Source organism: Rhea pennata, chromosome 1 (genome assembly GCF_028389875.1).
Source record: "Rhea pennata isolate bPtePen1 chromosome 1, bPtePen1.pri, whole genome shotgun sequence".
In the NCBI taxonomy this organism is placed as follows: Eukaryota; Metazoa; Chordata; class Aves; order Rheiformes; family Rheidae; genus Rhea; species Rhea pennata.
In genome coordinates this window covers 202,463,352-202,477,022 of record NC_084663.1, presented here as the reverse complement: position 1 = coordinate 202,477,022, position 13,671 = coordinate 202,463,352, and the positions used below count along the sequence as shown (strand labels likewise).

The following is a 13,671-nucleotide window of genomic DNA, read 5'->3' as shown; positions in this document are numbered from 1 at the left end:
CTGAAAGGCAGAGCTCAGAGGGTCATCATCAGTGGCGTGGAGTCTAGTTGGATGCCTGTGGCAAGTGGCGTCCCCCAGGGCTCAGTCCTGCGTCCCATCCTGTTCAACTTCTTCATCAGTGACCTGGATGAGGGGACAGAGTGCCTCTACAGCAAGTTTGCTAATGATCCCAAGCTGGGAGGAGTGGCTGACATACCTGAGGTCTGTGCTGCCATTCAGAGAGACCTGGAGAGGCTGAAGAGCTGGGCAGAGAGGAACCTCATGAGGTTCAACAAGGGCAAGTGCAGAGTCCTGCACCTGGGGAGCAATAACCCTAGGCACCAGTACAAGGTGGGGGCTGACCACCTGGAGAGCAGCTCTGTAGAGAAGGACCTGGGAGTGCTGGTGGGTGACAAGTTGACCATGAGCCAGCAATGTGCCCTTGTGGTCAGGAAGGCCAATGGTCTCCTGGGGTGCATTGGGAAGAGTGTTGCCAGCAGGTTGAGGGAGGTGATCCTATCCCTCTCCTCAGCCCTGGGGAGGGCCTCATCTTGAGTCCTGTGTCCAGTTCTGGGCTCCCCACTACAAGAGAGACATGGAGCTACCGGAGAGAGTCCAGTGGAGACGATCAGAGGGCTGGAGCATCTGCCCTACGAGGAATGGCTGCGAGAGCTGGGCCTCTTCAGCCTGTGGAAGAGAAGCCTGAGGGGGGATCTTCTCAATGTGTACAAGTGCCTGAAGGGAGGGTGTCAATGGGACGGGGACAAACTCTTTTCAGTTGTCCCATGTGACAGGACAAGAGGCAGTGGGCAGAAATTGAAGCACAGGAAGTTCCGCCTGAGCGTGAGGGGGAATTTCTTCCCTGTGAGAGTGATGGAGCACTGGAACAGGTTGCCCAGAGAAGCTGTGGAGTCTCCTTCTGTGGAGATCTTCAAGGCCCACTTGGATGTGATCCTGTCCAACATGTTCTAGGTGACCCTGCTGAGCAGGGAGGTTGGACTAGATGATCTCCAAAGGTCTCTTCCAACCTTACTGATTCTATGACTCTGTGATTCCATGATTTAGCCCTGTGCTAATTATCCCATTTGCACCCAATGCAGAGGCCCAATTAATGGATTAACATGAGCTTGTCCTGCTTTGAGATGGGTTGAGGACAGGGAATCTAGCTGTTTAGATGGGAACTCTGCTGTATCTAGTAACCTCTGAGAACTGTTTATTATTTTGGATGTTATCCTGCAAGTCCAATTAATGGGGTCTATACTTACAGTGCCTTCAAGGCCTTTGCTACAGCTCAAATGTAATTTCAAGGACCAACAGAAATCTGTTGACCGTGTTTACGTTCCATTTAATAATGTTGTGGCTGATGGCCTTTATGATTCTATGATTCTATGATTTCCAAACTTACTGATTTTCTAGATAAGAAAACCACGGACATTGCAAATAGGACTACCTATAGCTGCACTATTTCAGATAAAATCGTAGTGGAAATACATACTGATATCAGATACCCTTTGAAATTCACATTCAGTTTGCATTTGGCTCTTTTCATTAATATTCAAACCTTGTTGGATTCATGGCATTCAGTATACAGTGAAGCCTGTATGGGAGCCTCTTGTAAACTGATTTTGGAGAGCAAAGTTCAAGTTCAAAAACCATCATTATTTGGTGCTTACCACTTAGATCATTAACACACTTTATATCTTCTAATCCTTTAGACTGTCTGTCTCTAACACTATGCTGTTGGCTTGATTCAGCTACCACTCAAAAAAAAAAAAAAAGAAAAAAGAAAAAAAGAAAAAAAAGAAAAAGAAAAAAAAAAGAAAAGAAAAATAGAGAGAGCTCTGAGAGGCCCTAGAGTATCATGACCTAGGTTGACACATCTGTATTTAGATATCTTCAATGAAAGTTGGAACCTAAATTTTCATTACTGTCAATAGACGTTCCACTGATTGTATTGACAAGACCCAGAGGTTAATGTATAAGAAACTAAGCTGCTGAAGATATCTTAACTTGTATTTTACCAACAGTCTTTAGAAAGATATTTTCTTTCTTCCCTGGTCATCTTGATAATCCTCCTGAGTGCTGGATCTGATTTAGAATACTTTTTTTCTGAATATTGCTGATCAAATTTTTTCTGTATTCCACAGTATGTTTTCTCATCACCCTATCTGTTAATACTTACATAACCAGCTACAGGTGTCTCATTTAAAATATTCTAGGGTTGCATCTGCCTTAGCTAAATAGCACTGTCAGCTCAGAGGCACATTCACTATTTTCCTATGAGTCTGGTGCTTAAAGTCATCAAAGTCCTTCTGTTTGATATTCTGATCATCCCATTTCAATAAAATGTTTGATTCATCATCAGTTGCTAGCGTCTGACTTTTTATATCCTGGTCTTACCCAGCATACTTTAGTTAGATCATGTTGCACTTTATCTTATGTCCATTTGTTGCCATATCTTGATTATTCTTTTCATTAAAATGTTGCTAAAAACCTTGGTTGCCACTGATGTTAGATGAAATTGCTTATTGATTTCAAGACCTTAGCCCTCATTCCTTTTTCTCAGTGTTATTAGATATATGAAAATTCTTTTCTGTAGAAATACTAAATTAATGTGCCAGTTCTTTCAGAGTCTTAGGATGGACAACATCCAGCTTCTTGATGTGATTACAGCAAATTTTGCTTGTACTTAAAACAAAAATCTAAGCACTGTCACCTTTACCCCTCATCCACCCCTTATCTATCCCTTCCTCTATCATCATCATCATCAATTCCTCATTTTTAATAAATTAATAATTTAGGGCTTTTTTTTTCCTGAATTGTTCAATTATCCTTAACTCTAGAAGCTGAAAACTTTTTTGTGAAATTTCCTTATTAAAATATGTACAAGTACTAGGCAAGTCATCTCTCTAAGACTCAGAGATATTGACAGGTAAAGAGAAGTCTGTATTCCTGCTGTGTGCAGCACGTGTTGTGTGAATAAAGCAAGCTGTTCAGTTTCCATCATAACTAGTCTCTGGCATTCTTCCCAAGCACAAAAAGAATGACAAAGAAATGAATTCTAGGCATCTTAAAGGAAGTATTAATTTCCTGAGTCAAATGATTCACCAGCAAATGTGTTTGCAATTCCTTTGACTGAGTGATTACTCTTTTCCTCATGTATGGGGAGAGCTTTTAGCTGAATAGAAATGTATCTGATAATATGCATAAGACTCATTAGATAATATTCCATATGCATCTAACTTTCTTTTCCTCCACGCTCAAATTGAAAAACTGTTTTACATCAGGACTTGCACTGTGTACAAGCTTTTATAATTTGAAAACAGTGTAGGAGTGGCCTTCCACTCGTTTAGTGTTAACAGCATATTGAAGAAAACTATCACTATTCTGCAAAGCCTGTTGTCATACTAATAATACGGTGTCCTAAAAGCACTGATCGTAGAGAAACTTGAGAGGAAAAATACAAAAGCCTGTTTACTCCAGAGGGAGAGGAAGGAAGGTTTCATCATTGTCAGTTCCTAAACCAGATTGTTTCCCCAAAGATGTAGCATATTATAACAAAATTTCAGACCTGCTAATTTGTTAAAAAAATACTCTGAGTCAAAGGCATTTATCGGATACAATTATGTCTTCTATAAAAATACCTTTAGATAAATAACATGACTCAAAAACCAATAAGTATTTGTTTAGAGCAAAATGGAAGATACATCATCAAATTGCTGCAGGGAACTGGAGAGTTGACATGTCCTTCCTCTGCCCCTATTCACTTTTAAAGCTGATATTTTCTTCTGTCTCACTACTGAGAGCAGTGATGGGTTTTGCATCTGAAGTGAATAGAAGTACATTTTTCACTAGAATGAAATCCTTTTCTCTCCACCACAATTTTTATAAACCAGAGAATAAAATGCCATTTTTCACAAACAGGGTCAGAGAGTGTGGGGTATTTCTTTTCCCAGGGAAAAAAAAAAAAAAAAAAAAAAAAAAAAGGTTACACAGTATTTGATTTGTATATGTTATTGTATTGAAGCATTTAGTAAATTACTCCTAGTTTATATCAAAGGTAATTCAACTTTGTATTTTAACATGTTAAACCTCAAAAGGGAATTTTTCCCCTTTTTTAGCTGCTGAAAAAGCCAACTCAGACCTGTTAACTGGAATGATGAAAGCTCCTTACTCCCTGGTTGAACACTTCTCTCCCAAGAGGAAACCACAGAATTGGTTCTTACTTGATTTTAGAGGATAGCTTCACTATGGGATTCCCAGCAGAGGGAATGCTACTCACTAAATTAACCAGTAGAAAGGCCTGACTAGAAAGATATGACTTAAAATCCAACAATCCCTGGGGCAGTCATCCACCTACTCAGGTTAGATGCTTTCTGGAAGAAACAGAGGTCTTACCTGACCTTCAAAATGAACAAAGAGACAGCACCTCCTTCATATCTCCTTCATCTCCTCCTTCACTTCTATATGATATCCCAAAGCACTTGACAAGTAATATCTGCTGTCTGTGTCTGTCTGCCTGAGTGCTTCAAACCCACATCTCCCATGTCCTTCGAGAGAGCCCAGACCAACATCCAACCTGGTACTGGAGAAGCAGCATCTGCAAGCAGGGCTTGGCCTATATGGCGCTTAGGAGGTGCCTAAGCAGGCTTGCAGTTCTTTTCTGTTCAGCAGAGAATTAATGATTATTTATTTACCTTCTTGGGCTGCAGCTTTACCGTATACTATATTTTGGAACTTTACTGTTTTAGAACAGCAAAAGTGAGTTAAGTTTCACTTCTACGAAGCTTTGTGAACGCTGTGACTCAGACAGTGTAAACAAAGCCAAAATTTCAAACTTCTAAATGAAAATGGCTAGACAGTATTTTTCATGAGTATGCTTCAGTGGGGTTACTCGTCTAGAGATGTAATGTAACTGGAATTATACAGGACTCAAGGATAAAAAAATACAAGCTGAGCTACAAAAAAGTAGAAATTATTTAAATCCTTATGCTGCATTGTGTGTGGTAATACCATAAATCATATTTAGACCAGATATAATTAATTTGAGGCTTTTTTTCTAGTCCTCTTTTACTGGTACTTCTCTTTCCTCTCACATTTGACTTTTAAGGTCATTTTTTGTTCTAAGTGGAATAAATTGTGCTTGATATTGAAATGTGATTTCATAATAATAAAGTAGTGAAACTTTAAAGACAAATTATGAAGAATCACATTTTTACTTTTTACAAAAGAGTCATTAAAATTCACCACTACTAAGTGTCAAAGGATACTAATCCACTGATCCCTCCCTGAGACTTTTTGAATTAAGGAAAGAGAAGAAGTAAAATGGGTTTATTTCAGCCCTTTTGAAACAGAAGAGAATTCAATTATCGTTTTCATCATCCCTAGTTACAGAGGCAGTAGTCCTTAATCCTATTTATTAGCTTTAAAGGATAACACTATGGAATTTGGCTGCTATTACTGCAGATATATTTATATATTTATATATCTATCATTTTCAGGATAACTATTCTTCCGTATGGGAGCCTGCGAATCCTGAATGCTTCCAAATCTGATGAAGGACGATATTTATGCCAAGGTGAAAATGTATTTGGGTCTGCAGAAATCATTGCATCAGTATCTGTAAAAGGTATGCAAAAATATTTTGATGATAATGATGATTATTGATTATTAATATTTCATTATTGTTATGAAACCTCAGCAGAATATAACAGCATTGTACAGACACAATAAAAAAGCAGTTCCAACAGGCTAGCCAGCTAACCTCTGTTTGATTAAATATTGTTTTTCTACATCAGATTACACTCGCTGGCTGGTTTATTGTAGATATCCATTCAAAAAATAGTATATACATTAAATATATAACTCTATATGTAAAAGAAAATGGGAGAGATAGATAAAAATTAATATTCTTTTTTGGATATTTTAGTTTTGGGAACTCTCTTACCCATACTCCTTCATACATGGGAATGAAGTTTAGAAATAAAGCAATAATTGTATCACTAGAAATTCCAAGAAGAAATAAACAACTTAGTGCCTTAGAAAAGCACTTATATTTAAATCATTGAGTTACAGCAAACTTCTAAGTCACTATTTTGTCACTTTCAAAGTGGATTCTTATATGATCATTGGTTTAGTTTTAGGTGTGCAAGTCTTTTGGCTGCATTTCTTAAGCATTTTACTATATAAAGTAGGCCTGTAAATTTTCTTTGTTGTTTTGTTTTGCTTGTTTGTTTATTTTAAGGGACAAAACTGGGATTTTCATATAATCACAGCATTCCAGGTACTAGAGACTTGAAAAAAAAAATGTTTTTTTCCTGAGACTAGTAAAATTAATTAATTAATCCTTTTCACAATTCCTACAGATTATTGTTTAATATCTTGCCTTATTGCTGCCACAAAATGGACTGTACCCCCTACTCACAGTTGTCATTTCTCAGTGTACTTTACAAGCCTAGTTCAGCATCTCACATTACATATTTGAAATATAGTATAAATACTAGGTCTGAGTAAAGTAAGCAGAGCTCAGTCACGTTATACAGATGTTGTAACATGACAAGATGTCCATTTAAACATTGCTAATTCTTGTATATTTTCAAGACCCTACAAGAATAGAGCTGACTCCCAGGAAGACAGAGCTAACAGTTGGAGAAAGTATTGTCCTTAGTTGCAAAGCCATCCATGACAGCACTCTAGATGTCACCTTCTACTGGACACTCAATGGGCAGCCCATTGACTTTGAAAAACAAGGTGGACACTTTGAAAGCATCAAGGCAGTAAGTGACCATGCATTTGTCATCTGTGTGCTGCAGAGTTATAAGAATGTGCATGTTTTTACACTTCTGTCCCATTTACAAAGGTCCCATTTCTGACCTAATTGAAAGATGACTAATTTCGCTAATGTTAAAATGAAATGTTGGCTAAAGGAGGTATGAATGGCAGGTTACTAGGACTAATTCAAGCAGTTTTAATCAAGAAAATAATAAACGTAAAGTTCTACATCTGATTAATATTAGTGAGGCACCTGGCAATTATTGCAAGGGAACAGAAAGTAGTTTGAGACAAATCCTCTTTATATTCTCTACTGATGTTAATATATCTTCTGGCAGGATGCTGCTATAACCATGGCTGTCTTTTTCACAGATAACATGGCTGTTAGAATCTCCTTTCCCCCAAATGCTCTTACTTACCCAGCACATATTTTAATATTTGAATAGCAAGAAGTGCACTTATTTTTCCAAAGCCCTGTATGAAGTAGGTTGTAGCTGTGTAGCTATTATTAAATTTAATAAAAATCACATGGCCAAAATATGCTTACTAATTTCAAATATTACTCCTTGGTTCAAAAACAATTTGATATAACAAACAGTATGGTAAACTAATTCAAATCTGTCCCATATAAAGAGGTTTAAACTTTTCTGAGTAAAAAGAAATCTCTTTACGTAAATGAGTTTGGAAATAGAATCTACAGTCATTTAACTCAATCTACCTATTAATGAAATGTAAATCAAATAACCATGCTATGTTAACAGATAAAAAATGAAGCTCATCAAAGGTCAAAAAATTTTAAAAGTTAGTGTTTCTAATTTGAGTACAATGTAGTAAAGTTAATTTTGCTTTAAAAATCTTGTCAATTGCAATCAATTTATTCTTCTTCTTGGTTTTATAGAAGTCATGCTGTACTCATTTTGTTGGGGTTTTTTTAATGACTTCAATAAGCTTTTTAATTGAAAAACATTACCAAGGTATATTTTAATGTGAGGCTGCCTAGCATTCTTATCTTTATCTGAGGAAGACCAGCAGTCTAAATCCAATACGAAATATATAGGAAGGGAAACAGGAATACTCTTTTAAAAAAACTTGAAGATTTTTTTGAAAAATATCTGTAAGGAATGTGAAATTTTTCCAGATGTTGTGGGTATTGCAAATATTTCATTTTCTATAAAAGATATATCCATCACTCTTATCCTGCTTGTTCTGCCCCTCAAAGGTGACTTAATTTTGCTCGAACTTTCCAGAAAGCGCACTGGAAATGAAAAGCGAGCCACAAGAGTTCCTTTCTGAAAGTTATAAACAACAGAAACTGCTCAGTTGTTGAGTTCACTGCCCACAAATTATTGCATCAATGGAGCTGAGTTTTGAAATCATTACATATTACATTTAAAGTTCAAATTGTTTTAAAAATCTAAAGTCTGAAACTACAAGGTTCCTGTAGTGGGTTTCAGCATCTTCTATGCTGAATAAATTTTCAATCACTGAGAAAAAACTTCAGGCTAGGAAATTGCCAAAGCCATTCAAACTTAAACAAAGTAAAGCTAATTTAATTTCATCCATTATATTAAAATAAGATTTTCTAGACCTTTTAATAAGAATTCAGTCATGATTTCATTTCTACCACAGGAAACCCTCAGATTCTTAGAAAGGGTGTATGGGGAGGACAACATACTGGTCCTATTTTCAGAAAAATACTTGTGTATAGCTCATTGAATTAACTTTAGTGAAACTGAGCAAAGGATTTCTCCTCTCCTGTACCCAATACCACAAACAAACATATATTCAAGGAACCACGAAGACTTATTTGTATCACAACGATTTCTTTGTTGGTTCCTTTCATTGGTCTGATATGACTAAAATATTGCCATAATCTAGTAGATTTAACCACCTATTTTAGTAAGACTTTGAGACAATCATGTTTGTTAAAATAATGAAATTCTATACAGCTCTAAAGAAATACCCAAATGAAGTGTCAGATCGTAACCCTGCTCACACAAGTGATTGTCAGCCCATGCTCCATTTGCTTGCATTCCTAACTTACTTGAATGTCAAGATATGTCTTTCCTCTTTTTCACTCTGAGCAGAGAACAGAAATGTAGGCTTAGACGAACCAAAAGTATCTACTGACAGATTACTGATGTGATGGAGGTAGGGGAAGGGGACACAAAATACTCCTTTTCAGAACAAAAATATCAAAAAATCTTACCCCGTTAGGCTAATCCTCATTGAAATTTTCTGAATGCTTTTGGAAATATAATCCGACACATCCCTTTCCCTTCTGAAAGTAGTAGTTAAAATGTAAGCAGGTCTCCATCCACCAGAAGGCATGCCTTTATTTTTACTTTGGTCTGAAATGAAGCTGTACTGTGAGTTGAGGGTGGCAAAACCCTAAAGTAGCAGTTTTGCAAGGAGATACAGTACATTTTCTGTATTTTGACAGCCACTTAGGGGGAAAAGCCCAAAATAATTCCCATATTTATGAAACTCTGTCAGTCACATCTCATTATTCTGTTATCCAAATAAGCATGTGAAATTATTCAAAATGACAAAAATATATTTCTTAGCTTCTTTAAAACCTAAAGCGTGACCTGGTCTTAGGTGAAACAAAGACAAAAATAAACCTCTTCTGCTTAGCCTATCCAGTAATCTCCTTTAACTTATTGATCCTCAAAGGAAGGACACAGAACGTGATAAAGATGCAAGTTTTGGAATGCAAATAAGGAACTCTGAGAAAGCCAAAAATCTAATCAGATTTCATCTATATCCATTATTTCTCATTTCTGACAGAATTATTTTAAATTGTATGAGTTGATGATGAACAACATGCTTTTTAATTCAGCACATTCAAGAAAAATGTCTTCTGTGTAGATGAAATTATGTAATTATGCATACATTTCGCACTGCACACACCGGTGCTTCGTCAGATTAAAAGTTGATGGGGTTGGTTTGGGATTTTTGTTTGTTTATTTTTCTTTTGAAAGCCAAACAAACCAAACTCGAATGGGTTTTGCTAATAACAAAATCATCGCCAACCCCTCGCCACCGGCTGCGTTGCTCGCACTTTCACTGTGACGGATCCAGGTGTTCAGTCTAACAGACATTGCGACGCTTAAAGCAATGTTATAAAAACTGTCACCTAAGCAAGATTTATCTGAGCTATAGACAAATTTCCACTTGTGAAAATTGCTCATTCCCTGGTAATTACAACTAAGATGAAAATGAAAAGCTTCTCTCAACAATACATACTGCTCTGTTCATTTGTAAAGTATATGTTTAGCTTTGGTATGTAAAAAATAAGTGCTATCATTTCTCACACTGAGATCTAATTTTTATTCAAATGCAAGGTGCTTTTGCTGTTGTTTACTGAGCTATGAAGCATTTAGTGTCTGTGGCAGTTTAGGTATTTCAGGTACTTGCCTGGCAAGAGGATAAGTGCTGCAGGGATGTCAAGTTGAACAGAGCTGTGTGTGAAGGGAATACTAAGGAAAGGAGACCAAACGCCGCTGAAGTGATAGCTGCACTCAGGGAAAAGAAAAGATCCCAGATCTTTTGTATGCATAACTGCATAACACACCTGGTAGCAGAATAAGCGTGCAAAGGGATATATACAGCCAGCATGCTCTGTCAATAGAAAAATCTTACCTTATCTACCAAAAGACTTGATACTACTTTAGGGTTTGTGTGGGGTAACCTGCATAATTCAAAAGGCAACGTTGCACAGACGCCCAAATTGCCAAAACTTCTTTCTAGCAACACCAGTGAGCACTGGACCACAGAAAGGATAAACCTTCTCCTTGCTCCGATTAAGATAACTTTGATTTTCTTTCCTACTCCTTTGTGTCTAATCCAAAAGTCCCATTTAAAATTTTATGGAGAATTTTCTCTCTAAAATTCTCTATTGACATTAATGTTTATATTGTCCTCGAGGTATTCTGGGCACTGGTCCCTTTTCTAGACTAGGATTACTGATTTTGCATGTGTCTTTTAATCAGCATATTCCCACTCCAACTCTCTGTTTGAAAGCTGATGGTGCTTTTAGAGCAGGCAAATAAAAGGATTTCTTGCAGTTATCCACATATTGGTAAGCAGCAGCCTTGACCTCAGCACAAGTATCTTGCACACTCAGGAAAATAATTTAATTTCAGTACCTTTTTAGGTCCTTAGCCTTAACTGAAACTTCCAACAGGGGAAGTAATAAGCAAAAATTGTTATGTTATATTTTACAGTGGTAATTTGTTCACAAGGAGTGAACTAAAATCTATCAATTCTCTTAGAAAAGGTTAGTAGATACGCATTGGACAGTCCATTAACTACTGTCAATCACTGGTGACTTTAATCTAATAACCTAGAATATGGAGCAAACATAACTTTGCACCTTTCCCTGCATTTTCAAGTCTCTCCTTAGTTTTGCTGTAGGACTTTAACCATATTTTAGAAGTTAAGATTCAAATGTTGTTAGCATTTTATATGAGCAGCATTAACTTCTACAATTAAGCAATTAAAACAGCAGGCTGTTAATAATAATGTCTCTCCCCTTTATTTAACTTCAAACTAAATAAGTCTAATTAAATAGGGTTTTATTTCAAATTCTCACTCCTGCCCCAAGGATATTTTGACAGTAGTACTTTTCAAAAGTCCTAGAGAAGAGGCGTGCTTTATGCACACAGAATTTATTTTCATGACAATACTGCTGTTATCAACCTCATTTCTATCAGTTTATTTCTTTGTACATGAAAATAATTCTCTGGTAGTGGAAAAAGAGGAGCATAGCCATTAAGGTTAATGCAGATCTCCATATATTTCAGACTTGTTCCCATTTCCATTTGTTACTGCACAGCAATTAAATATTTGATGTAAAACAGTTTCTAGATAAAAAAATACAACTTGACTTTCAAAATATTTCCTATAGAGGATAGGAAATTTCCTATTATAAGTTTCTTGTAAACTAAGGAAGGTACAAAATGGAATAAGAGTTAACTGTTAATAAAGTTTAAAGTATCTGTTATGACTGGTAACTACAAATCAAAATCTAAACATGATGAAGACCCTGGAATTGAAAAAAACTTTACCATGTTTGATTGTCAGCATGTAAACAGTCCCACCGAACTGGTTAACTTTATGGCTGTACCTGCATGCTGGGTTAGGAGAGGACACCATGAATGTTTCCTCAATTCAAACAACTATTTAAACTGCTGTGCCAAGTACTTCTCTGAGCTGCATAAATTTTTTTCATTTTTGTCTAGGAATATATGCCAGGCATTTTGGGAGATCTATGATGATAAGTAATCTCTCTCCTATTTAATTTTATTTTGATTGATGGAGACAATTGAGTATTTTGGAAAATGTGAGAGCCCTCAACATCCTTTAATACCAATTACAGTGAAAGCTGGCAGTCGAGCCTTCCATGTCCATGTGTAACGTATGTTAATAACTCAAAAATATCAGTTAATGCAGAAAATAGTAATGGCAATCAACTATAAATAACAAACAATATTTTCATGAAAAAGTCGTGAAATACCGTCAGATAATTATTACACTTGCTTATTCTGTTAAGGTATTTTGTACCCTCCCTAGTTTAGAGGAAACATATTACACAAAGGAAAAAGGTGGAGTAAACAAAAAATATTTATGACATTCCATGTTTTTCTCTGCTTACTTGCAGCTGACAGACCATTTAACCACTTGGCACAGTGTCAATCTGGGTTATAACAGCACAGCTGACTTTGAACAGCTGATGAATATGTAGCTTACTTTCCGCATGATTGTCCATTAGATATTTAATTTCTAGTCAAACCAAGCTAGCACACACTTGCAACTGCCTCATTCCCTTTAAGCATATTATGTAATTTCTCCTATTTTCTATACTCCTTATTTTCTATGAAATTTCTCTTACACATTTCCACTTGACAGATTGCATCATGGCTGCTCATTCTGCTCTTTCTCTCCTTCCTGATGTTCCTCCCACTTGTTGCCTTAGGTGCTTTACTGACTCAGCCTGGCCTTCCACTTGCAACTGCATAGTCTGCTTTTCACTCCCAGCACTGCAAACCTTTACCTTAGCTGTTGTGGCAGCCTCTTGGGCTGTACTTTTCCCTTGCAGCTCTCGTGCTCTTGAGCCTTTATTTTTGTTCTCCTGGCTTTGCACCTCCAAACACTGATAGTGCTGTTATGGCAGGTTGCCTTGGGAAGCAGTCACCACTCGCCTGAGAATCAATCCTCTTTGTCTCTCAGTTTGAAAATTTTAGGTTATATTAGATTTAAAAAAATATATATATTCCAATTATATTCCAATCAGCATTAACCAGCAGGGAGTTTGAGTGGGTGCCAATGAGAAGTATGTAGGACTAGGGAAAAAAGAAAGGCAAAACATCATCATCTTCATCTTCATCTTCACTACCTACTAGATTGAGAGAGCCTTTAGAGGACCATTCTCTTCTGGCTCAGCAATGGGGAGAGCGTTTTCTTTCCTTTCCCTCCACTCATTTCATTGTTTTTTATTTATTTCATTTTTTTCCATTCATTTTATTTATTTCATTGTTTTTATTTATTTCCTTATTTATTTTTCTCTTAAGTAGTTTTCATTGCTGGAGTTGATGTACTTTGCTGCAATTGCTGCTTTTGAGCAGAATAAATCTGTGTTTTGCAAACATCATGAGCGGCAAACAGGAAAGTGCTTAATGTGTTCAAACCCGAGAATTTGCATGGAATGGCACTTAAATTGTGCTAAATGTATAATGAACAGAAGCTGGCTGAAAGCCAGTGGTCCATCATTATCCACATATAAATTGTCAGTACAATTTAAAAGAACTTTATTGTATTATTAATTTTTACCTATCATTGACTGCACAAAGGTAACATTGTCATGAGGTTATTGTGTAAAATTGTTATTTTGCTTCAGATAAATTCATCAAAAATAAA

The 13,671-nt window shown here is 36.5% G+C and overlaps 1 protein-coding gene across 1 annotated transcript in view; it reads left to right on the top strand.

Moving 5' to 3' along the window:
- CNTN5 (contactin 5) overlaps nucleotides 1-13,671 on the top strand; it is a 660,492-nt gene that overhangs the window by 580,588 nt on the left and 66,233 nt on the right. Inside the window, exons 15-16 of the mRNA XM_062567302.1 lie at nucleotides 5,481-5,608; nucleotides 6,580-6,755. Coding sequence (XP_062423286.1) covers nucleotides 5,481-5,608; nucleotides 6,580-6,755 — 304 coding nt within the window. The remainder of the gene's footprint in view (nucleotides 1-5,480; nucleotides 5,609-6,579; nucleotides 6,756-13,671) is intronic.